At 41.3% G+C, this 25,285-nt stretch overlaps 1 protein-coding gene across 1 annotated transcript; it reads right to left on the bottom strand.

The window, feature by feature from the left end:
- Nucleotides 1-1,243: 1,243 nt before the first annotated feature.
- On the bottom strand, nt 1,244-18,889 carry KLHL31 (kelch like family member 31). Its single transcript, XM_047796494.1, has 3 exons — nt 18,671-18,889; nt 7,654-8,858; nt 1,244-5,941 (listed from the first exon to the last, which is right to left on the bottom strand). Exons 2-3 carry the CDS (start codon nt 8,823-8,825, stop codon nt 5,209-5,211), a joined length of 1,905 nt encoding a protein of 634 aa, XP_047652450.1. The 5' UTR covers nt 8,826-8,858; nt 18,671-18,889; the 3' UTR covers nt 1,244-5,208.
- Nucleotides 18,890-25,285: the final 6,396 nt, after the last annotated feature.

Here is a 25,285-nt window from a genome sequence, read left to right as displayed (position 1 = left end):
CTGGGTGAGTCAGCCTGACTTTATAAGGCATTTCTCTGAAAGGCATAAGAAAAGAAGCTGCGTAGGATCTAGAGGCTACCATATCCGTTCAAAGGTTGAGGAAAAGTGCTTTCCCTTCTGCACCACTCCCTAAAGTGGTTTGGTCTGAAACTGGGTGGGAGGTTGGTGCTGGCATAGGAGTATGCATCTTACCTCTAGGTTTATAGCCCAGCCTGTGACTGTGACCAGAAAGGAAAGCCACGGGATGGAGCAGGGTGTTTCCAGGGGCATGGGTTGGAGCTCCTCTCTCCTTCGAGGCCTGTTCCTTTTCCTGAAATGGATCTTCCACTGCTCTCCCGTACCACCTAGAAGGGAGGAAAGCTGCGAGGTGGGTTTGAGTGTCTTTTCACCCCTAGTCTTTCCACCAGGCTTGCCAAGTACAGTATGTACAATGGTTATTTCTCTGACAAACAAAGGCATCATTTCAGTGTCATAAAATAACTTCATGTGTGTTATGAGTTGGATGCAGGAGGAAGTGCAAACTCATAGGGAAGCTTGGAGTTCTGTGGGAGTTCAAAGAAAACTTGAGAAACTCTGGGGCCCCTGGCTGGGATGCTCAAAACTGGGAACTGGGTTTCTGCTTCTGTTTGGAGGCCAATCCAGTCTCTTTACATGGTTATAAAGCTTGGAGAAGCTCAAGAAAAAGTAGTTGTGCCATTTAGAATTTTCGAGAAATGACTAACATGGCCTAAACTGAGTGTTATTACTGAATTACTAAACCGGATCAAAGGCTGAGCATCTTATGGTTACATGCTATCCGCGCATTTGGACAGTGAGGTGGAAGAGAAAGGCTGTGAGGCCTGGTCTCGACAGCAGCACAATTTCATTTCCTAAAAAGTGATTTTGTTGCAAAGGATGGTGACGCTGAGTGTGTGCCAGGCTGGCTGTGGTCAGGGTGGAACAGAGACAATAAACACACTTATCTCCTTCTTTGTGGTCAGGACTGAGAGACAGACCTCGGCTTTTGTCTGAGTTACAAAGCAAAAGCCACTTTTAAAAAGATCCCCACCCTTTTTCACTAGTCTTCAAGTTATTAGAACAGCTTTTCAGTTATTTGCCATTTCCTCTTTTGTTGTGTTTCGTTGAGGTGAGTCATCATGAAAACTAAACAGAGAGAGAGAGAAAAAAAAAGAAAACAAACATCTCGACCATCATAGAAAAGACACTTCAAACACTTCAAAATCGCCCACGTTGGCTCACTGACTCAATGCTTACTGAAGGCAGTTTTATTGATAGTGAGGCGATTACAAACACGATACCCCTTTTATTGTTCCTTAGATAGTACAAGAATGTTTTAAGCAAACAATTTTTTTTTTAACCAAAAGTTGCTGAATCAACACAAAGATTTTTAGGAGTATTCCAAGATAGTATTTGATTTCAAATTCCCCGAGAGGACATTAAATGGTCTTTACCCTCTGGATGTGCTCGATGGTAGGTACATAGTTACACTTTCAAATCTTTAATTCTCATAATTACCATGGAGGAGTGTTCAGGAAACTAGGTTATAGTTTTCGAAGTATGAAAAGAAATATTGAAAAATAATTCCTTTTAATGTTGCCTTGTGCTAGAGGATATATCCATCAGTGACTGGGGTGGAGACCCAGCTTATTTAGAGATGACTTATGCAGAGTAGGTCACATAAATTTATTTCTTTGTAACTCAGGGAAAAAAAATTAAACGAAATGATTTTAGTTTCTTCTATCTAGTAACTTGGATGAATTCTGAAGATATTTGGCCAGGATAACCAGCAAAAAATGGACCTATGAACCAGGCAAACCTCTATTTACTTTGTGCATGTTTGTACAATACACTTATTATCATTATTGCTCTACCTTAAATCATAGAACCAGTCAGTACATTCTCACATCCTTATTACATTAATTATACCTCCTCACTTATAACACTCTACTACCATCTCATCCTTGCTTAGAATTTTATTTCTCTCTCCCGTCCCGGACTTTCTATTCATAACCATTCTTACAACATAGGAAATAAAAATAAAACTCACCCAACACCACTGAAAGCAACTAATGCATCAGGGATAACAACTCAGCACCAAGAGCCTAACTAAAAATGGACAGACTACAGTCTGGTTTCCTGGAAACTTTCACATCAGGTTTCTGGCCCATTCAGAAAAAGAGAGCTTCAGTTTTATTATTTCAGCTGCTGGATAACCTGCTATGTCTCTGATACACTGAACTGATGCTTTTATTTCATCACACGACTCTGGTATTACAAAAATAACAAGTCATTTGCTTACGAAAAATAAAAGGAGGAACAGGGTTGGATCCTAAGACTTGGGAATGTGATTGAATGTAAGCTTCAAACACAAGGAAAATGAAATAATTTTCCAGTTGGGAAATACAGAGAAATCAAGTATTCTAGGAGCACCTGCTTTAGTAGTTGGATTAAAGAGTGGGTTTCACTCACAGGTGAAAGATGATAGGCGTTCTTTTGATTCTTTATATTTTCACGTGTTTCCATTATCAATGCAGGATGTTCCCAGGTTGTAAAACCTTCACCAGCCGTTAAGTTCCAGGCTCCCTAACAATTTTTGTCAGAAATTCTGGAATTCCAAAATTTCAATGGTCTTTGTTTATCGGCCTAACTGTTGAAGCAGAAAATAAAACAGCAGTGCACCCAGGAACCTGGGTAGCCCAGATATTTATATTCTCTGAGTATTTAGATATCCAAAATGTAGAAAATATATTAAGTGGTTAATTTCAAATGATTTGTTCATTTTAGCACATCTCCAGATTCACCTCTAGAAAGCCACTGCCAAGTTTTCTGTGCACCAATATTTTATCAAGCTCTGATGGATGAAAAAATCCTCTAGTTTCAGCATCTTTCTTCATTTGTCCATGATAAAATATGACAATTGATTGATTTTTATTGCATTCCAGCCTTAGCCCTACCCTCCCATTCACAGTACCTCTAGGATCAACGGGAGACACATCTCTTAGTTGAACATTAAGGAATTTTGCCTGCTTTCCCACTTATGACCTGTAATCCATAATGCATCACTTTTTTCTCTCTTAAAATTCACAATATGCCACAAGTTTCTCATTGTATGAGACTATATATTTATGCCAAACTGAAAGATGTTACAGTCACCCTCATATTTTGGACATTGTAGCCAAAATAACTTATTAAAAATAAAAACTTAATTTTGCCAATGGTGCTGCTAGGACAAAAGTCTATGTATAGGTTGTCCTTTGGCGACTTAAGAGCTCAATGGTGTGACTTGCTCCATAAACTGGCTTCTCATACAACTTTAATTTTCAGCCTGGACCAGTAAAGAATCAAGGAGAAGATCTGCTTTGTACTTGGAGAAGCTCCTCATGCCCTGTGTGGGGTGAGGAAAGAGTAATGTTTTTACATTAATAATGTCTGATTCTCAACCTACAATGATTTAGCCTTTACCCAGTGTTGCCATTAAATACCCAGAGATTGAACTTTTCATAAAGGGCAATGATATAAAATTGTTCCACAAAGTATACTATATGAACCACTTTTCACAGTTCGAATAAAATATTTTAAATATAAATATTCTAACTCTAACAATAACCTATCTACACAAGGTAGGAGAGGATGGGATTCATGAAAACCTAATTATGGTGTCAATAGATCTCATGTTTAACCGTAGTTTGTTTTATTTTTCAAAATCCATTTGCAGATAACCCATAATTGTTGGGCCCTTCTCCTCCAAAACAAATGAACTATCAAAGAATAAAATGATAAATATAAGAAAGGAAAATATATGCCATTTACTACAATCATTCCCTTACTCCCAAACTTGGCAAACATATGAGAAAAATGATATGGAGTGGATATAGTCTAATTTGCAAAGCTACTTTGGAACAGGTGAAATTTAAACATATATAATAGAACAGGCACATATTATCTTAAGATTTCTATATGAAATGAATGTGTTAGGTTTTTAATTAAGAAATCAAGATTGATATGAAATGGTAAACAATAGCATTTACCATCAGGAGAATCCATTAATTCTGCTATTGCCAAATCCAAGAATTCCAAATGTTTCCTTCATTCTTGTAGAGCAGCAGGTTAAGGATCTGGCATTGTCACTGCAGTGGCTGGGGTTGCTGCTGTAGCCACTGCTGTGGTGCTCATTTGATTCCTCACCTGGGAACTTCCACATGAGACGGGCAGCCACAAAAAGAAACAAACAAAAGCAGAAGAAATTAAATTATTGTTATTGGTTGCATAACCTTTAGGCTGTATATGCTTTAAGTTAATGATCCTTACAGACATGGTTTCATTTGGTGTTCTTCTGGGGGCCTACACATGAAAGTCAAGTTTGCCTTCAGTCATCTTGGTGTAGTTTTTAGAGTGAGGGTAAGAGTTGCAATTCCTTTAATAGGGGACCAAAATGCAAATGCTTCTAGGAGAAACAACAAAATGATTTACATTTACACTATAAGTTAAATGACTGATGTCAGTTCCTTCTCTGAGAGTAAAATTTTGTGATAGGAAGTATTTTGAGGGGCCTGAGGCAGGCAGGAGGGGATCACCTGCTAAACCAAAGGCATCAACTGGTCAGCCCCTGGGTGGAATCCCTGTTACTTTACAGTCAGACTTTGTCTTAAGCTTTATGATTTTCTCATGGGATTCCTTTCGAAGTCCTTTACTCAGGCATGTATAGGAAAAGAAACAGCACTGAAATACAGTATTAAATCTTAAGTCCTTATGGATGTAAACGGATTTCCATTTAAAAATAAAGCCTATAAAGGAATATCTTAAACTTCCTAAAGAAAAATAGAGCAAGAGTAAAATAACCTTTTATACGTGAAATCTCTTACAAAAGCTTCGTGTGTACTGAAGTGGAGATGCACAGTCTCAAATGTGGGCTCTACATTTAGGAAAGATGCCTCGATGGGAGTGCCTACCACAAGTTATGTCTGCCACCCAGTGGCCGCTGAAATAAATGGTTTCTTTGTTGCCTCTGGCCTTGCATTTTGCTTTAAAAAAAAAAAAATCGACAGAGGTAGATGATGCCACACCAGCAACTGAAAACACCAATACATCTGCCTCGATGTATCTGAAAAGACGCCGCTGTAATAAATGGTACATATTTTCCTTTCCGCTAGCTCACAGATTAACCGCGACGCGCATCTGCCCTTCCCGAGAGCCCAAGGCTCCCCGGGTTCAGATGCTGACGGGCACCGACGACACTGAGCTGGCGCGGGACTCCCGGGTCACGTGGTTGGGCATGGCCAGAGTGCAGCATGATACGCCTACGGTGGCCTCCGGTAGCTCGTCGTCCTCCGTCCACTCGTTGAGCTCGGGGTTGAAGCACTGGATGCATTTCTTGTACTTCCTCTCGCCCTCGTTCCATCCTCCCACCAGGTAGGCGCGGCCGTGCAGCGCTGAGGCGCCCGCAGTGCTCACGCCCACGGGCAGCGGCGCGGCGTAGCTCCACTGACCGGTGGCGGGGCTGAAGCCCTCCACGGTCAGCACGTCCACGCGCTCGCCGCGCGGCCCCACCTGGCTGCCGCCCATCACGTACACGCGCTCGCCCAGCGCCACCGCGCAGTGCCAGCCCCGCGGCGTGCTAAGCGCCGGCAGCTCTTGCCACGCATCGCGGGCCGGGTCATAAGCGCACACAGAGCGCGAGTACGCGCCGCCGATGTAGCCGCCGGTCACTAGCACGCGGCCGTCGGCTACTGCGCTGGCGTGGCAGCAGCGCGCCACCTCCAGGGGCGCCTTGGGCTGCCATTGGTTGGCTGAGGGCACGTAGCACTCGAGCGAGGCCAGGCTCCCCTCGGCGTTGCGGCCGCCCACGGCGTAGAGGAGCCCGTTGAACACGCTCAGGCTGAAGTGCGTGCGTTTCTGGTTCATGCTGGCCAGGTGGATCCAGGTGTTGAAGCGGGGGTCGTATCTGGAAGTGGCAGAGGAAGTGTGACAGCCTTGTTGGCAGCAGCCGGGGGAACCCAGGCGATGCCACCCGCCAGACTGTGGGAACCTGGACACCATCCCTGCGGAGAGGCCCGGGACCCAGAGCAGCTCCTTGCCTTGGAGGCTGCTGATGCTCTCTTAACCAGTAAATCAAGTGTGACAGTTGGGAGAGGAAGGGCAGGCATGGGTGATGGCCCTCTCCTCCTGTTTATAAAACCATTTTCTTTATCAGGCCACTCCGGAGACCAACCCTAAAGACGGACCTCCAGTCCATATTCAGATACCCATCATCCAGCAGGATTTAGGGGAATGCATGTGGAAGAGCAGTGAAGCCGGGCAGGTGTTCGTGGAATCAGGGAAGGGAACACGGCCACATTAAGGTCAATTCCACGTATCTTCAGACATCAGCCAGCCCTAGCTCAGTCTTACGCCTGAATCAAGATAGGAGTTGACTAATTGGATTTCTCCATTTCTCACAAACCCCATCTTTTTTATACACCTCTGCTGGCCATTGCCATAGTAAAGCTAAATCACTGAGTTTTCTATCCTCTGTTAAAATGAGAACAATAGAACTCATGTCCAAACGCATCACCAAAGCCTTAACTTTTGATGCTTCTCTATTTTCTCTTATTAATACATCCTATTTTCTTTTAGTGTAGGGGTATACATTTTTTTTCAGTGTTCAGCCTTTCAGTTATTTTACCATAAACACTGAAGTCAGTACTGCAAAAACAATGACTTAGTTATCAGCAGGAGGAACATAAGCACTGGTAGTAAATGAATGCTTTTCTGGTTTCCGTAGTTCTGAGTGTTGTAGACGCAGGAATGACTCCCATCTGTTTTATGTTCATTCATGTTTGTCTCATTTCACCTCCAAATCAAAACTATCAATAAAAGGCCAAAACTCAATTAATTGTTTAGATTCATTTAAATGACACAATACATGTAATGAAATAATAAAGACTTTTTTAAAATAATTTACTAGATGAATTTCCAGATCTTGCTCATTAGTTATGTTTGACTTTGAACCACTACCATGATAGGAGCATGATTTTCTGAATATTTCATGGATATGGAGGTTTAAATTTTTTTATTATACAAAAATAACCTGCATTTGAATTCCATGTTCTGCAGGATTTATTATGCTTTACTCTTTGTACATGGAACAAAAATATTGATGGCATTCAGTCTTTAAAGAAATATTTAAAATTAATTTGCTGCCACATTTTTAATGATCTCATTCTAGTGCCAGTTATGAATTGGCAGTCATCAGTAAAGGTCACTTAAAAGAAATTTTGTATCATTTTAGCCTCTCTTACAATTTAGTGTTAAAAACTAAATTTGCACCCATCTTCTTTCAAAAAGACAGGGTGTTGTGAAGAGCTTGCTGACCAGAAATGAGAAAATGTGAGTTCCACTTACTAGCACTGTCACTTCTCTGAGTGACAGATTTCTCACATGTAAAATCAGAATCATCATACCTCTCTGCTCGCTTCATAGACGTGTTGAGAAATTTAGAGTGTATAATATATGTGAGTGCACTTTATATAATGGGGAGTGTTTTGTATATGTAATGTATTCTTACTATTGATTGAGCCCATGAACTAAGCTAACAGGCTGATTAATTTCTTTCTATGTCAGGGCAATTTCCTCATAATATTGAACCATTTCCATTCCTAATAAAAAATCTAGTACCTGCAGAAATTGCTGACTGCATGCTTGGCTTGATTTCTTGCATCATTCTGGTCTTCACCACCGGCCACATAAAGGAATCCATCCATCACAGCCACACACTGATTAAAACTCTTGGCTGGCATCTCTGTAAGTTTGCTCCATCCATATTCAGGGTCTCTGTACAAAACATCTCTACTAAGGGACTTCTCAGTAAGGCCTGGACGGCCCCCTACAGTGATGAGGACACGACAGCCCCCTCGGATTCTCGTGCGTCTAGACTGCAACGTGTTTTGATGATAGGGAAGTAAGTGGTAGTTCATAGCATCTACAAGAAGCTTGTGACAGTCAGCATCTTGCATCATTCTTGGTACTGACTGAACATAATTGACCAGGTCTTGTGCAGAGATGGTACCAAAGCGAATATTGCTCAAAAGATCGGCAGCATATTTCACTCTTTTTTGGTCAGATTCTAACCATTTCATTGCAATCTGGAATGCTACTATTTCAGAAGGCAACTGTAAATCATCATCTATAAGAAGTTCGTTAATTTGCTCAAATGTGAGTTTCATAAACTGATCTGATTCTGCAAATTCAAGGAAGTTATCCCGGATGAATTTTTGGGCGGCCGCCTTTGCGTTTCTCAGGGAGTACGTTTCGGCAATGTTAGCAATGTACATGCAGTTCTCAACACTCATCTCTTGAATCAGAAAATCACTGCACATCTTGACAAGGGTATGGATCTGAAGATAAACGGCAGCAGAAAGAATGCTTCCTATGGTATACAAAGAGAGAGTCAGCTTTCCAGTGTAGGCATATGCGATGACAGTGGCCAGGCCCAGTGGTGAGATATCATTGAGATCCACCCTTTGGGTAGATGGATCTTTCTTTAGGATGTTGTAAAAGTACTCACTGCATGAAGCCATCACTGACTTGTGAACGTCAAAGGATTTGGTTTTGGTGCCGATGACTAAGTCGCAAAGAAAGCTCTCCTGCCTCATTTTACTTAAACCTTCCAAGAGGTTTGGGCCATAAGAAGCATCTGTTAATTCAGAAGAAATGCAGCTAAGGCCATTGCCTCCCTCTAGGAGCCCATTCAAAGCATTAAGTTTGTGGAGGGGACTGTCTTCTACAATGATGGTCATCTCATTGACGTCACCCTTGTTTTTCTTGACATTCTTCTTTTTGGGGGCCATGTTGGTAAATACACTGTCACAGACAAGAGCTTACTAAAAAAAAAAAAAAAAAAAGCGTGTTTTTATTTCAATTGTGCTTTGGACTTTGAAGTGCTGCATTTAGAAACGTTCCTTTTTTATAAGATAGTAGTTTTGGAATGGCATAATGTATATTGATTAATTCTTAAAAATACATTTAAAGGCTCACATTAAACTAGATGCACATCTTACTGACAGTTTACTTCAGCATCAGTCATTGTAGATAATTCTAGAAAGGTTCATATTAGCAAACAAGACCTCTCAATATCTATAATGCCAAGTAATTCTCTGGTCTAGCTGTTCAATAATTATGGAATAATAATTGAACATCATTTTAAGGGCTCAGTTTATATTCAGGAAAAAGTGAATTATAATTACTTTGAAGTTTTTCTCAATAAAATACTAAAATACTAAAATTCAGGAATTCACGTTAAATGTAGGATATATATTAGAATAAATGTGGCTAACAATCAGTGGATAAGGACTTGTAATGATGAATTAGTTTGGGCTTTCTACTCTACATAGTCACTTAAATAATTTCCAGAAGCATTAAATATCTAAATGATACACACACACACACACACACACACACACACACAGACTTACACAAGAACTAGAATGTAGTCTTTAAAAAATCTGAAAGTAGGAAAAATGCTCTTAAGCATAACATACAATCCAGAAGCCATCAAGGAAAAGACTGAAATATCTTAATATTAAAAAAATGACAACAATCTATAAAGCACCAACTATTTAAAAGACAAGCTGCAGACTGTGAAGACAAAAATGTATAACATTTTTGACAGATAAATGGTTAGAGTGAAGTTAACACGGTATTTAAAGAGCTCCTACAATTAATAAGTAAAAAGTAATCCAACTACAAAATGAGCAAAGACTATAACTAGGTAACTAGGTTGTTTACAGAAAATACAAACAGTTAAATGTTTTTAAAGCTAAACTAATAATAATCAGGGAATTGTTAACTGAAATTTAGGAAGGCTGTTTATTTTTGTGGTCAAATTTTGCTTATCAATTGGTTAAAATATTTTAAAATATTCAGAGTATCAGATGTTGGTGTGGTACATTGTTAATGGGATTATAATTGATATAGTTTTTTGAATAATAATTTAGCAGTCTATCAAAAATAAAAACTATTCTTATGCTTTGACACTAGAGTTCTAAATCTACTCATGTGCCTCTTAGAAATATATTTACATGGGTGCTGACATATTAGGGACAGTAACCATTACCTGTAATCAATGTCATAAATATTCGAACCAGTTTTTTAACCTATATGATGTGTGGATTTATCTCTATGATGTAACTCTGAACAGCTCTGATTTTAAATGTATACATAGTCCTTCAATATCATAGATTACATTATTTTAGCTCTTCTCAAAATATTGGGCCTAGTCATGGATATGGATAAAATCTATAGATGGATTTTATCTACTGCCATGTAACATTTACTTTCTTGTGAAATTACGGATGTTGCATTTTTTTTTTCATTTTTAAAGTGACAAAATCAGTGTGTGTAATTCAACAATTCCGTTCGTGGAATTACAAATAATTGTATACTGATACAATACAAATAATCGAAATTACAGATAACTATGTATGCTTATGCAAACTTATATATGCATAGCTTGAGCAGTGATGTAAACCAACTGAGTAAACCACTTCCGCAGGGGGAAAAAAAGCCCTTATTTGTTGGTGTTTTTTAAGAATTTAATTTGTTTTTATTTAAAGTGTTTTTATTACAGTTGATTTACAACGTCCTGTCAATTTCTAAAAGCCCTTATTTGTGAGGTGCTGATTTCTTTGATACAAATACACTCAACGTGATTGGTTTCAAGCTATCAACAACCAGCTCGCTACATTCCTGAAAATATAAAAAGGTTCTCATGAGCCAGTACAAGTCAGTTCCAGCATACCACTAAGAGAGAGCTTATATCAAAACAAGTTTATGCCATATTACTCAGCAATTTACTTTTATCGCTTGAATGTGCTCATGTACATCTTTCTGTATTAGCACACACATAAATTTACCTCATTCTCTCTAACAGCCACATAGATCCCACAGTAGGGATATATAAAATGTATGCAATCATTCTCTTGTTGATGGATATTTAGGGGTTTAGGGGTTTTTAAAGTTTTTGAGGGTGGTGGTGGTGGTGGGTGTGTGTGTGTACGTATGTGTGTCTGTTTTAAGTCTCACTGTTGAGTTCATTCTGAGGGGTAAAACTTAGCTTTGATCCCCCTTGAAAGTTTTCAATTTAATTACTGGAATATATGTTGAAAAATTCCATAATTGTGTTTGTTGCCGTTCCTTTCCAAGTGGAAGGAAAGTAGCAAGTAGGTAGAAAGTAGAGAAGGTCTGTCTCTTTGCCAGGGCTTTTGTCTTCCTCATTAAGCTCCAGTTGTCATATTCATATTTATATTTGTTCATAAGACTGCAGCACATTTGTTCTTCCTCTTTCTTTCTTGTAAGCAAGGCTACATGCATCCTTACCTTGTGAAATAGATTTTCAACCCACTACCATTTTAGTCTTCAAATCCCTTTGATTTATGTGGTGAATGTCCCCTTGTTGGATTTTTCTGGGGAAAATTTTAAAAATTTTGTTTGGCAAGCAGTTATCAGACACCTACTGCTGTGTGGGCAGCACTGTGCTGGGAATGATGGGGCAATACAATGTGTAATTTATGGTTAGAGAGACGAAAACGACACGTGCAGAATGACAACAAGAAAGTAGCTAAGCACAGCATAGTAACTTCAAAAATAAAACAAAACCCAGCATTTTCTACCAGTAGGAGCACAAACGTCCTTTTGGAAGAAGCCTATTTTCCTGGAGGAATCTCTATGGGCAATTTTTTATTCATGTAGACATAAGGATTATAACTACTCATTGTTTTGGATGAAATCCTAAACCTGAGGATTGATTCGAATGCTTCAGACTGAGATGCTAAATGTTTTGTTCATCCATCATGAAGAGATCATTTCATTGGTAGCATATAGGGGTGGATATTTCAATGACTGATAAGATAAGTCCCCTATGGCCTCATGCCCCACCTCTGGAGCTGGGTTCCAGAGGCTCCCCTGGGGTACCTTGTGTAAAACTTCAGTTGCTGGATGGTAGTAAAACACAGGACATCCTGGAAAGAACTGAAGGGGTGGGAGGGATTTGGGTTGGCTGTTTACCAATTCGGTACAGAAGGATCTCAGTATTTAACAACTGGGATACATGATACTGAAACATACTAGGACAAGGTGTAATTCTTTTGAAATCATTTTGATTTTAAGGTTCTTTTTGTTTCTTTTGGTGAAAATGGAAGTTTCTGGAGCAAAGAGAGAATCCAGCCTCAACAACCTAAAGATATATATGCTGAGGCTAAGGAGACAAAGGCCAGCAGGCAATTCTAAACGAAGGAGTAACTGGTGGACTCAAGAGCGATAATATCTGATATCCAGTTTTAAATCTTTTTATACATTGTTGTTCTCATATATCATCCTTCATTGAGGTGTTCTCAAGGATCAGTAATAAAGATTGATCAATTGCTGGCTAGCTCACTCTTCACCTTTAGGAATATCATGTTGTATAGCTGTGAAGACCTCAGACTCTGAAGAAGACTGCCTGGGTTTAAAAACCAGCCCTTGCCTCCACCACTGGTAAAAAAGCCAAGTAAAGCTTCTTTTTGATAGATGGTCCCTGTAAGCTGGAAGGTAGTGGAGAGAGTGCGGCGAAAAGTAGAGAAAACTACCCGGAGATGCTAAAGAATGTAAAAAAAAGGGGTGATGGTTTTGTAGGGGAGTTGAGAGGTGGGGAAAAAGAGTAGTATGGGATGAACTCCCCTTTCCCCGCCTTTCTTGGAAAGGGATGGCTTTTTGGCTGAGTAGGCTGCAGGTGGTACTGCACAGGGCAGCTGCACCTCCACTGGAAAGTGTTGCTGACTTGAAGAACCAGAGAACAGAGTTTGTGGTGAAGGCATTCACTGGAGATTGAGATGGGAATTCTGGAAAAGAGAGATCCATGAACAGGAAGCCCAGTGGAAACTTAAACCTTCAGGAATGAATGAAGAGCATTGGAGGTGATAAATATAAGGAACTAGTTTTTCTCTAAAGCTCTTTAAAATACATTTGACTCTTCAAAAATGATAACATTGTCTTAGGGAATTCATAATATATGTAGATGTATGCTTATGACAATTATACCATAAAGGATGAGGGGATGGTGGTGAATGAATCTATACAGTTGCTATATTTTCTGTATTTTACGTGAAGTGATACAATAGCTTATGTAGCCTGCAAAAATTTAGCTTTGCATGTTGTAATCTCTAGAGTGGTGCTGTCCAATCCAATAGAAATATAATATGAGCCACATAGGTAATTAAAACACTTCCAGTGGCCACATTAAAAAGGTAAAAAGAAACAGATGAAATTAATGTTCATAATATATTTTATTCAACCTAATATATACAAAATATTTCAACACGTAACTGCTATAAAGTTATTAATGTGATACTTTACATTCCCTTTTTTTCATACTAAGTCTTCAAAATCCATGGTGTATTTTATACTTAACAGCATGTTTCATTTTGGACTAGTCACATTTCAAGTGTTTAATAGCCATATGGGACTGATAACTACGGCATTGGACAGCAGAGACCTCAGAATAACCACTTAAAGAATGGAAAATATAGCTGAAAACCAAATAGATTAAATTTAAATGGAATTCAAAAGACTGCAGGAAAGTTGGGACAGGAACAAAAAAAGGGGAAGGCTTTAAAGGAGAGGAAACGCCTCTTGCTCACGCAGGTTGGGGTGACTCAGCATGGGATGTGCAGACTAAGATGGCTGGAGAGAGGGAGTCAGGTGGGCAGGCAACATGAGGCCAATACATAAGGGATGCTGGATGCCAGGAATGGTTTGAACTTGATAAGTTGGTATGCAGTCAAGAAGGATTAGGAAATCTCCAGGAAGGAGAGGGCACACTGAGGTCCTAGTGAAATCAGTCCAAGCTCTTCCATGGCTTCCTTCTCTTACTTCCTGTTGCTGTATTCTCTTTCCTCCATAGTCTAGGCTTCCTGCCGCCCCTGGTATTCCCATGGAAACTCTTGTGACCTTTTTGTCTGAATTTTCTTGCCCTTGTTCCATTTCTCCAGGGCCCTACTGGGTGACACATTAGCTAGTCTGACAAATGAGCTAAGCTTATCCGTCAATGGGCAAATCTACTTTTTCTCCCAGATATGCATTTTTTTGTTTGTTTTGTTTTTTTGTTTTTTTAATCAGTGCTATGATGCACATACAAATTTCTAACAGAATTGCTGCTATGAAACATGCATGTATATTTCTTTAATATTATATTATTTAAATATTTTAATAACATAAATCAAATTTATTTAATATTAATTTTATTATTAATATTTTATTTTATTTTTTTAATAGCTGCACCTGTGGCATATGAAAGTTCCCGGGCTAGAGGATGGAATCTGCGTTGCAGCTGCAGCAACGCTGGATCCTTTAACCCACTGCACTGGGCTGGGAAATCAAACCTGCATCTCTGCAGTGATGTTAGAATCTTAACCCAGCAGGAACTCCTTAATTAATATTTTAAATATATGTATATTTTTTCTTAATATCAATAGGGCTTTTAGAGCCTCTGAAATCACTGCATAAAGTTAACTGGGTTCTTTAGCTCTTAGATGCAGGAGATCACTTATGAGACTATTGAAATCAGAGCCTGCAGACCACTTTCTGGTGGCCATTTTTCCCCAGCTCTGCTCATAAATTCAGTATTTATTTACTGAAGCTGCCATTACATCCTGTTCCTAGGTCTGTACCTTGGAGGTGAGGCTGTCCATCCACTTGCCCAAATGTTCTCAGTCTGGGCCACGTTCCTCCAATAACACACTGCAGACCCCTCAGAGGAGTCTGGGACTCAGGACCACTCCTTGGAAGCTGGGCGAGGCTCTCTAGTTTCCAGAGATGTTCACTGCCTCCTACATCCTGAGAAATGGTCTTCCTCGGGCCCTGCTCCTCTATCTCCCAGCCTACAACTGGGGGAGTTTCAAGACTTTCTCTTCATTTTTCCCGAAGCACAAAGGGCTTGATTTGCCCTTCCCACCCAGAGCGGCTCTAATGAGTTGCCCTCTTGGGATCAAAGAGAAGAAGACAGGCGCCCTGGGACCTTTAGTGGCCCTGCTGGACAGAGTAGGACACGCTGGACAGAGCAGGTCTAGCCACAGCAGCTGAGGTTGTGTAATGGGATGAGCAGCTATTTGGAGGCACTGCCAGTCCCCTCCTGTCCCTTCCCTTTTTGAGTAAAAGAGGAGACTGCACAGGGTGCAGAAGGTTGTAGAAGGCTTGCAGTGCTACAGGAGCTATCCCCTCATTCTGTGGAGGGGACGCCAGAATTCGCCTTCTCCAGTCCTGGACCCCACAGCCTCCTGCCCTCCCTGCTCTATCCACTATCTCCCAGAGCGGCCTCCTGGGTCCCCTGGAAGAGCTGCCCACTAGAACCTGGGCAGAAGGGCAACAGAAGCATAATCCCTCACTCTCCCCAGTGCCCACCGCCCACCTTGGCTCCTGTCATTTCTATGATAGTGTCATGTATTCAACACCTGATAACACCTGGGCAGTTATGTGAGCCATCACATTTTCCATGATCTTTTGTATTTGCCAAATTTCAGTATGTTAATAATTAATTCCTAAATATAAAGCCCCAAGCATGAATCTATACTATGTGTTAAACGTAAACTGTTACCTCTATTTCTACCTAAAATAATAATTAGTTAGCTAGCATGTATTACTTGAGGACTTACTGTGTGCCGAGCCAAGGTGAGTACTTTTTATGATTTTTGCTTTTAAATTTAAGCATCACAGAAATCCTAACAAGCACGATTTCCATTCTTAAATTTAACCATCACGGAAATCCTAAAAGGCAGGTAATAGTATATTCACTGCACAAATGAAGACATTAAGGTCTGGAGAGAGTTTAAAAAACATATCCAAAGTCATGCAATGTGTTTATAATGTGTAGTGCAGCAAGGATTCAAACCCCGATTGAACCTGACTCCTTAGAGGGTTCATAAGTACAGGGCAGGTTGAAATCTGTAGCCGGTTAAAAAGTTATCTCCTTCCAACATGAGAGGATAGAGACTGAGGTGGAACTCAAATTTATAAAATTAAGGTTTGGATATGGGTACCATGACATGATTCATTATAGCTCCAAAGACTGAAATAGAGGAGCTGTTCTTTTAAATGTAAGACAAATTTGTTTGGGACAATCAGAGCCTCTTTATCCTATTGGGGTGGTAAGGCTGTGAAGCTCAAGAGTTTGGATAAGCCAAAAATAGAAGTAGGTTCATGGAGGTCTTGCATGAATTTGTGGATCAGAGAATCACACATCTTCTTTTCAGTGTTAGGTTGAATATGAATTATTATCATATATTTATCAATTATGTTAGATTTAATAATATTGTTATCAATTTTTTATTTTATTTTATTTTTTGCTTTTTAGGGCTGCACCTGTGGCATATGGAAGTTCCCAGGCTAGAGGTCAAATCAGAGCTATGGCTGCTGGCCTACACCACAGCCACAATAGCCACATGGGATCTGAGCCACGTCTGCGACCTACACCACAGTCATGATGCTGGATCCCCAACCCACTGATCGAGGCCAGGGATCAAACCCTCATCTTCATGGATACTAGTCAGATTTGTTTCCCCTGCGCCACAGTGGGAACTCCCTGAAATTAATCAATTTTTGTTTAAGGACAAGTATTATCAATTTCCTGTGGCTCAGCTTAGCTAGAGGCCTTTTACCTCTAAAGTATGCAGATTCTATGCATAAAGCTAACTTCTATTTTCTGAACCTGGATACAGGACGTTAAGGACCCAATGCGAAAATTGCTGGTTTTGTGTTTTGTTGCAAATTTTAGTAAAATAGCTCTTTCTCTCTTCTAGCCTTGTGTGTGTGTGTGTGTGTGTGTGTGTGTGTGTGTGTGTGTGTGTGTGTGTGTGTGTGTGTATGTTAAGGTTGCGGGAAGTGGGGCTGGCAGGGGGCTTGAAAGTCTGTTTTTGTAAGACTGTTGTCTCTTTGGTTCTCACAGAACTGAGAAGTGGGTTTTGGTGTTAATTTTGCTCTAAGCATCTGAAGGACCTGTGGCAAAACATTCCACCTTTTAGGATTTCAGTTTAGTCATCTGTCAAGTGAGGAGATGTGTACCTTCAGTTCAAAAATTTTACAGAGAATTAAAGTTGGCTTTTGCTGTCAGAATCGTCCAAGTCTGGTCTGTATCACTTCTCCCCTCAACATAGCCTTTGAAAACCCTAGCATTACCTCATGATCAGATGTAGATAACCAACAGAGACAAGAGATTCTTCACCTGGGAGTCATGCATTTGGGTGTCAGCTGACAAATTTAACAAATAAAAATATAAGATGTCCAGATAAATTTGGATTTCAGAAAACCCATGAATCACATTGTAGTATATAAGTATATCCCAGTATTCGAGATACACTTATGTTAAAAATTAGTTTGGGAGTTATCTGAAATTCAGTGTTCCTGCAAGTCCTGTATTTTTTCTGGCAACCCTTCTCTGGGTTGGGTTTCATGTGACTCTGTGAATTCTGTGAAAATTTCTGGAATCCTATGGAAACATGTGGTGTGTGTTCATGTGTATTTTTTCTATAAAGTGGGCCCACAGCTTTCAGAAGTTCACACAAAGGTCCATAACCCTAAATAGATCCAGAACTTTTGGACTGGAATGATACTGACAAGAAATGGTAACATAATTCTACCCTCTTCTATGAGGGGAAATCCACGTGACAGGATCGCACTTAAGTCCCTCCTGGCCTGAAACAGATTTCAGATGAAAAGCTCCTGGAACCAAGAATCGGTTTATATGTAAGGACGTTCTCTTTCCTACAGCCCTCCACCCCAGCCTCCTGGGAGAGACTCTACCCAGGGCAAGCTGTGAAGCCATGTGTGCCAAAGTGTCACTGTCACTCCCCTGCAGAATGAGCTGGGATCCCAGAATGCCTTTTTGCCAAGGGGGCGTCAGCTGCACTTGCTCCTAGTCCCTGCCACATTCCAGCCACTGCCTGTGTCTGGGCGTCACCTGCCTCCCAGAATAGAAACACCCTGGCCTCTGCCACTTGCCATTTTAAATGAAGTCCAGCTTAAGGGGGCTTTTCCACTTGACTGTTTCATTTCCAAAATGATTTCTAGCATAAAACATGTGTCCCAGTATTGCCGTAGGCACACATTTGAAACAAAAACTTGTTTTGCAATTACAGTAAAAGCTGTTCTCTTTTGCAGGAGGGATTTCTATTTTGCCCACAGGTTCCCTTTCTGGGAACCCAAAGAATGGTCTTATTTGTTTGTTACCCATTTCAATAAAATGGATTACAATTTTATCTAAGCTGATCTGGTACTAAAAGTTCCAGATGGTTCCTGGTAACAGTGGAGACAAAATTCTAAACTCTACGAACCAAATCTAAAATCTTTACTTTCCTCCCTCCCTTCTCTATAAAACAGAGGAAGAAAAAAACCTACATTAGGCTTTAAAGACTTACAATTATTGTTAGAATGTATAAGTAACTAGTTTTATAAGGCATCTCCAGCATGCATTTCTGTTACTATGACATTCTCCTAATCTAACACATTCCTTAGATTTCAAGAGGGTGTTTTCTGGCTCTCTGCTTCCAATCCAGGACAGGAGGATGTGACCCAGCTGCCGACCACCCTACCGCTGTGGACACACAGACACCCCACCCTCTCCCCAACACACCCCCCACACACACACCCCGACCCCGACCCCAGGACTAACCCAATTCGGAGACCGTGGCCCCGGCTCCTTATCCTCCTGTGTGAGTGGCGTCCCCGAATTTAGATGGTGGAGTTTTAGTAGCAGACTCCTTTTGAGAAGCAATCTGTGGAGAGAGAGAGAGAGAGAGAGAGAGAGAAGGAAAATCCAGTGGGGAGCCACCAGCAGCCACCTGACACGTCCCAGCAGCAGCAATTTTTAGAGTGACCCTTTGCCATCCCACTGGCTGCAGCCTGTGCTCTGGGCCCTCCTCTCCCTCTTTGGCCTTCAACTTCAGGCCACCCCAGGGCAGAGGGCGGAGCCCAGCATGGTGGAGAGGGCTTGGGTTTCTTGACCTGCCCAGTGGTTTAAAATCAAAAAAGTCAAGAGCTCATCAAAGTGAAAGTGAGGAAAGAAGATTAATTACGTGGGTAGTTAATTGCTGGAAGCTGGAATTAGAGTGTGTGTACTTGGGAAGAGGAAGGGAAGATTGTGCCTACAAATGAGCTTCTAGAAAGGTAAATAGCCTGGTCCCCTCAGGTCCTTTGAGAAGACTGGGTTTTTAAATAGACTGTTCTTTAGGAAAGGAACTCAGGAGAGCTCACACATGACACCAGCATCGCATCGCTGGAGTCTTCATTCAGTTCAGTAGAGGGAGGTTCACGACCCGTCCCTATTATCTGGGGGTCCACAAGGAGGTCTGAGATGAGCACACACTCCAGCACACACGCAGCTTGGGGAAACTCTTGGGCAACGCTTCGTGTGAGAAAGCGGGTTGTAACTGACTGCAAACTTTAAACAGATACCAAGAGTGTGAAATGACTGCTAAAAAAGTTACCCTGATATTAGGCTGCAATAATAGAAAAAGACATCATGGAAAAGAAATGTTCTTATTATTCTTCATTAGTCAGAGCATGCGTTCAGTACTGTTTGCCGCCTTGGCACACTGAGGAATTGTTCTGTATCCTGAAGGATGAGGCTGGGAGGAAGCTGAGACCTTCTCATATTGGTCCCATACTGGGACCATCTGCAGAGAGCTAGGACTAGCAGGGGGCTTAGGAGAGATGAGACTCCTGGGTGCAAATGTTTTGGGGGCTGTTGTGCTGCAAGCGGATTTGATTATGCTTGTTGTAGCTCAAGCTGACAAAAATTAGGCCTGATGGGTAGAAATTCTGGGGAAATAAATTAAAAATAAGGAAGGAGAGGAGTTCTTTCATGGTGCAGCCAGTGAAGGATCTGGTAGTTGTCACAGCAGTGGTTCAAGTTGCTGCTGTGGAGTGGTTTGATCCTTCCACATGCCTTGGCTGTGGCCAAAAAAATAAATAAGGGGAGTTCCCCTTGTGGCTCTGTGGGTTAAGAACCCAACATAGTGTTGGTGAGGATGTGGGTTCAATCCTTGGTCTTACTCAGCAGGTTAAGGAGCCAGCGTTGCTGCAAGCTGCGGCACAGGTCGAAGATGTGGCTCAGGTCAGGTGTTGCTGCAGCTGTGGCATAGGACTCAGCTGCAGCTCCCATTTGACCCCTAGTCCAGGAACTTCCATATGCTACAGGTATAGCCATAAAAAGAAAAAAAAGTAAGGAAAACTGATAACAAAGGGTTCTAGTGATGAAAAGGAACCAGTTCCTTATGATTAGAAGGGTGGAAGTCATAAAGCCATAGGATTGCAGTGACACAGAGGGACTCCTTCTCATTGGATCATCTCTGATATCTTGCCAGCTCTAAGACTCTGATTCTGTTTGTATTTGCCTCTAGTTCTCCTGACCCCTCTCAGTGCATCAAATCATTGCATAATCTCTCACTTCTATTTGAATTCCACCCAGCATTTTTTTTTTGTAGGGAAAAGTCTTTTGAATTTTTGTTTTTGTTTTTGTTTTTTTAGGGCCGCACCCGAGGCATATGGAGGTTTCCAGGCTAGGGGTCGAATCGGAGCTGTTGCCGCTGGCTGACGCCAGAGCCACAGCAGCACCAGATCCGAGCCAAGTCTGCAACCTACACCACAGCTCACAGCAATGCCGGATCCTTAACCCACAGCAAGGTCAGGGATCGAACCCTCATCCTTATGGTTCCTAGTTGGATTCGTTTCCGCTGCACCACGACGGGAACTCCCTCTTTTGATTTTTTCATATTTACTTTTTCCCATAGATCTCCAACCCAGAATGTGTCAGAAGTAAATCAACGAAAGCTCTTTATTCTATGGTTTACACAAAACTAACAGAGGAAAAATAAAATAAAATAAAATAAAATAAAACTAATGGAGAACCACTCACTCTCAGATGATCCTTCTTATTTCCACCTCCTTGATTCCAAGAAAGGGCCAGAGCATTCAACTCTATTCTTATTGCGATTAAAAAAAGTCTTATATCAGTATTTATGATAATGATATGATGATGGAAAGGGCCATCAAGAGATAGGTGTTGGAACCAACAATATTGTCTTCAAAAGTTCAAGACTATTAATTTCAGTTCCACTGAAACAATGCTGAGATAATCCTTTCAATAGAATGTTATTTGAGGCAGAGGTATGAACCCAAGTGGAAAAATAAATAGCAGAAATGGAAAGTCTAAGAGACACTTCAAATTAAACAACGGAGTAGCTACCCGTGTAAGGATTTAACTACTGCTGTGGTTGGTATACTGGATATAGGGGATGGAACATGGGTGGAAAAGAGCCTGGGCAGTAGGTCGTAGTCTATATTAAGGAAGCTGAGGGAGTTCCTGTCGTGGCTCAGCGGATCGAGAACCTGAGTAGTATCCATAAGGGTTCAGTTCCTGGCCTTGCTCAGTGGGTTAAGGATCCATTATTGCCTGTGGTGTAGGTCACAGACATGGCTCGGATCTGGCATTCCTGTGGTTGTGGCTGTGGCCAGCAGCTGTAGCTCTGATTGGACCCCTAGCCTGGGAATTTCCATGTGCTGAGGGTTTGGCCCTAAAAAGACCAAAAAAGAAAAGAAAAGAAAAGTCATTCTTTTTTTTGGGGGGGGGGGCACCCAGGCATATGGAGTTCCCGGCTAAAAATCAGGTCCTCAGGTCCCAGCTGCAGTTGTGACCTTACACCGGATTCCTAACCCACTGTGCTGGGCTAGGGATTGAACCTGCATCCCAGCACTCCCAAGATGCCACCAATCCCATTAAGTCACAGATGAAACTCCAGTTGATCATTATTCTTAAAGCAGTGGGGGCCTATGTATTAAAGTTTATTTAACAGAAAGGTGGCCATGATGAGATTGACATTTTGGAAAGAATGCATTTGGGGAGTATGATCATTGAAGAATTTAGAGCTTTAGAAAGAGGCTGAAAATATTAGGTTTTAGCTATTGGCAAAGACTAGGGTAGAGCAGATGGTATTGGTGAGAGAGAACATGGGCTGGGGTCGCTGGCCAGGATTGGAGCCTAGCTGAGGTCCATGGCCATGACTGTTGGTCTGAGACCTGCCAGTGTGCTTGTATGTTGTTCTTATGCCACGTTCAGCTGCAGAAAAGCCAGAGGGCTGGATTTAACAGGAGAAGGGGTTTTGTAGGGTGGGTAATTTGTTTCCATTGTTTAGTGCCCATCTCTCCTTCACAAACCTCTCCTGACCTTCTGCCACAAATTAATTCAAATGTAAGCTCTGTGAGGCCAGGGATCTTTATCTGTTTTGACCACTGATGGGTCTCTGGTGCCTAAAACAGTGCCTGGCATAGTGGATGATGAATCATTGTTTATTAGCTGATCAGATAAATCAATAAATGAATAAATAAATATTGAGTGAGATGAACTTAGAGGACTAGAGACTTGAGGGCATATGCCAAGAAGTATCACAATGGCAGACCACAGAATTCAGCTGAAGAAGGACAGGTATGAAGTCCCCAGAGCAGGGAATACTTCTTGTCAATTACTGCAGCTCTAGAATGAAGACAATGCCTAGCACATAGTAGGTACTCAACAAACATTTGTTGAATAAAAATACAATATTGAGGCATTCCGACTGTGGCACAGTGGGTTCAAGAATTCGACCACAGTGGCTAGGATCACTGTGGAGGCATGGGTCCAGTCCCCAGCCTGGTGGAGTAGGTTAAGGATTCGGTGTTGCCACAGCTGTAGGTCATAGCTGTGGCTCAGATTTAATTCCTGGCCCAGGAACTTCTATATGCCATAGGTGAAACCATAAATATATATATTATAATATATTTGTATATTTATATAAATTATATATAATGAATTATATCAATTACATTTTATATAATTATTAATCATATTTATATAATTTATATATTTATATAATATATATTATATATAAATATATATAAATATACACACAAAGATGAAGAAAAGTATTGTGATTTTTCCTTATCCTGGTTGTTTCTTAAAGCAATCGCCAGGGATTCTCTAGCCAAAACAAGCATCTTTCAAAAAAACTTTCATGGGAGTTCCCATTGTGGCACGGTGGTTAACGAATCCAACTGGGAACCATGAGGTTGCGGGTTCGGTCCCTGCCCTTGCTCAGTGGGTTAAGGATCTGGCATTGCCGTGAGCTGTGGTGTAGGTTGCAGACATGGCTCGGATCCCGAGCTGCTGTGGCTCTGGTGTAGGCCAGTGGCTACAGCTCCGATTCGACCCCTAGCCTGGGAACCTCCATATGCTGCAGGAGCGGCCCCAGAAAAGGCAAAAAGACAAAACAAACAAACAAACAAAAACAAATAAACAAACAAAAACTTTCATGGCTGAAAGAACCATTATATGATAACCCATGGTCCCCAAAGTACATCTATCAGATTATAGTTCTGATAATTTAGCCAGTTCTCAATTCCTGCCAGCAGTGGGAAGACATTTGGAATGCTGATTCTCAAACTTAAATGGATACGGGAATTATCTGGGAAGCTTGTTAGATATTGGTTCTGATAATGAATGTATGGCTTGGGGCCCAAGAGTCTGCCTTTCTAACTAGCTCACAGGTAATCCTGATGTACCTGTTCTGAGGACCACACTTTGAGTAGCAAGGATTTGGAATGCTTGGTTATTCAACATTTGAAGGGAAAGGGTTTGTTCAAAGGCAATAGAGCCATCCATCAGAACCCCAATACTAATCTTCAAATCTACTGGAAGAGGTCCCCAACCTTTCCTTCTTTGCCTCATTAAAATGGAACAGCCCTCCTTGGATTACAGACACGGCCAACTGTTCAAAAATCTTGCTCTATCAGTTTTTCCCCGCTCTCTATACCCATGCCCTTCATATCTGCCAGCCAATTTCCACCACTGCTTCATAGTATACAAACTCTCCTAGTAAAAAAAAAAAAAAAAAAAAAAAAAATACAACGAAAAAAACCTTTCAGTGTAATTTATTATCCCGTGCAGTTAATGTCATATTTCTCTCCACTTCTTCATAGGCAAACTTCTTGGAGGTACTGTAAACCTTTACCTGCTGCTTCTATCTTGTTGCTTCCCATTTTCCTTTCAACTAAATCCATCCAAGCTTCCCTGTTTCTCTTCTACCAAAGTGCTTTGCCAGGGTCATAAATAACCCCAAGTCACTGGGTTTTTTTTGGATGTTGGACAGTGTTTGACCTTTCAGAATTTTTCACATGGTTGACCAATCATTCCACTAAAAATGCCCCTTTCCTATTGGTGTTGGTTTTTCTCCAACTTTTCTGGCTATTTCTTCTCATTCTCCTTTCCGGGCAGAAGGTATTCCACCCAGCTCCTGAAGGTTAAAGTGCTTCAGAGCTGTCCTAGATTCCCTTCTATCCTCAAGACTGCATACATTCTTAGATATCTCACAAACTCCTTCAACTCATTACTTCCAAGACGGAAGTCATCCTTTCCCTCCAAATAAGTTCCTCTTAACAATATTCTTTTTGGTAGTCAACAAGCCACCCCTCATCTGGTTCCTTAAATGGTAAATCTGAGCTCATCCTTTACCTCTTTCTCACTCTCCTGCACCCCCATTTCCACATCTGATTGATCACCATGTCCTCTTATTACATATCTGTAATTTCTCTCCTGCTACTGCCCTTCTGGTCCAAGGCATCATCACCTCTCACCTGGACTGTTGTGAAATCCCCCTAAATAGCCTTCCTGTGTGCACTCTTGCTTCCCTCCAATCCATCCTCAAAGTGATTTTTTCAAATCTAATCATGTAACCCCTTGCAGAAAATGCAACAGCTTTCCATTTCCTCAGGATAAAGCCCCAAACCCTTCCCTGACATTCAGTACCTTTCAGCGTCCCTGTCTGTCCCTGGGCTCTCTTCATGCAAAACCAGTCCTTGCCTTGTCCAAGGACCTCAAATATCTCACATTCACTTTCTGCTTTAGGTCTTCATACTTGCTGTTCCAGCTGCCTGAGTGGTCTCTTCCCTCATTTGTGCCTAGTGATTCCCAACTGATCCTTTGCATCATGGCTTAAATGTCACGTCCTTAGGAAATCCTTGCTTGAACCTTTAGCCCAGCTTCTGTGCTGCCACAGTGCCTTCAATTTCCCTCCCCTGTCACAGTTTAGCAACTCCTTACTGGACTACAAGCACCATGAATAATAAAGGCAGCCTGTATTAGTCCTAATTCTCTCTCAGGCACCTGTGGTAGATAGCGTCTAAGATGACCCCAAATGATTGTCGCCTCCTGGGACTATGTTCTTAGAAGACAAGACTGGAGAAGATAGCCCTTTGT

This window comes from Phacochoerus africanus, chromosome 9 (genome assembly GCF_016906955.1).
Source record: "Phacochoerus africanus isolate WHEZ1 chromosome 9, ROS_Pafr_v1, whole genome shotgun sequence".
Lineage (NCBI taxonomy): Eukaryota > Metazoa > Chordata > Mammalia > Artiodactyla > Suidae > Phacochoerus > Phacochoerus africanus.
This window is presented reverse-complemented; position numbering and strand designations above follow the sequence as displayed.

Excerpts from the sequence above, each read along its gene's own strand:
- KLHL31 (XM_047796494.1), bottom strand. The coding sequence starts at position 8,825 with ATGGCCCCCAAAAAGAAGAATGTCAAGAAAAACAAGGGTGACGTCAAT. Across the intron at positions 5,942-7,653 it reads GCAGTCAGCAATTTCTGCAG|ATACGACCCCCGCTTCAACA; the intron begins GTACTAGATTTT and ends TGCCACTTCCAG.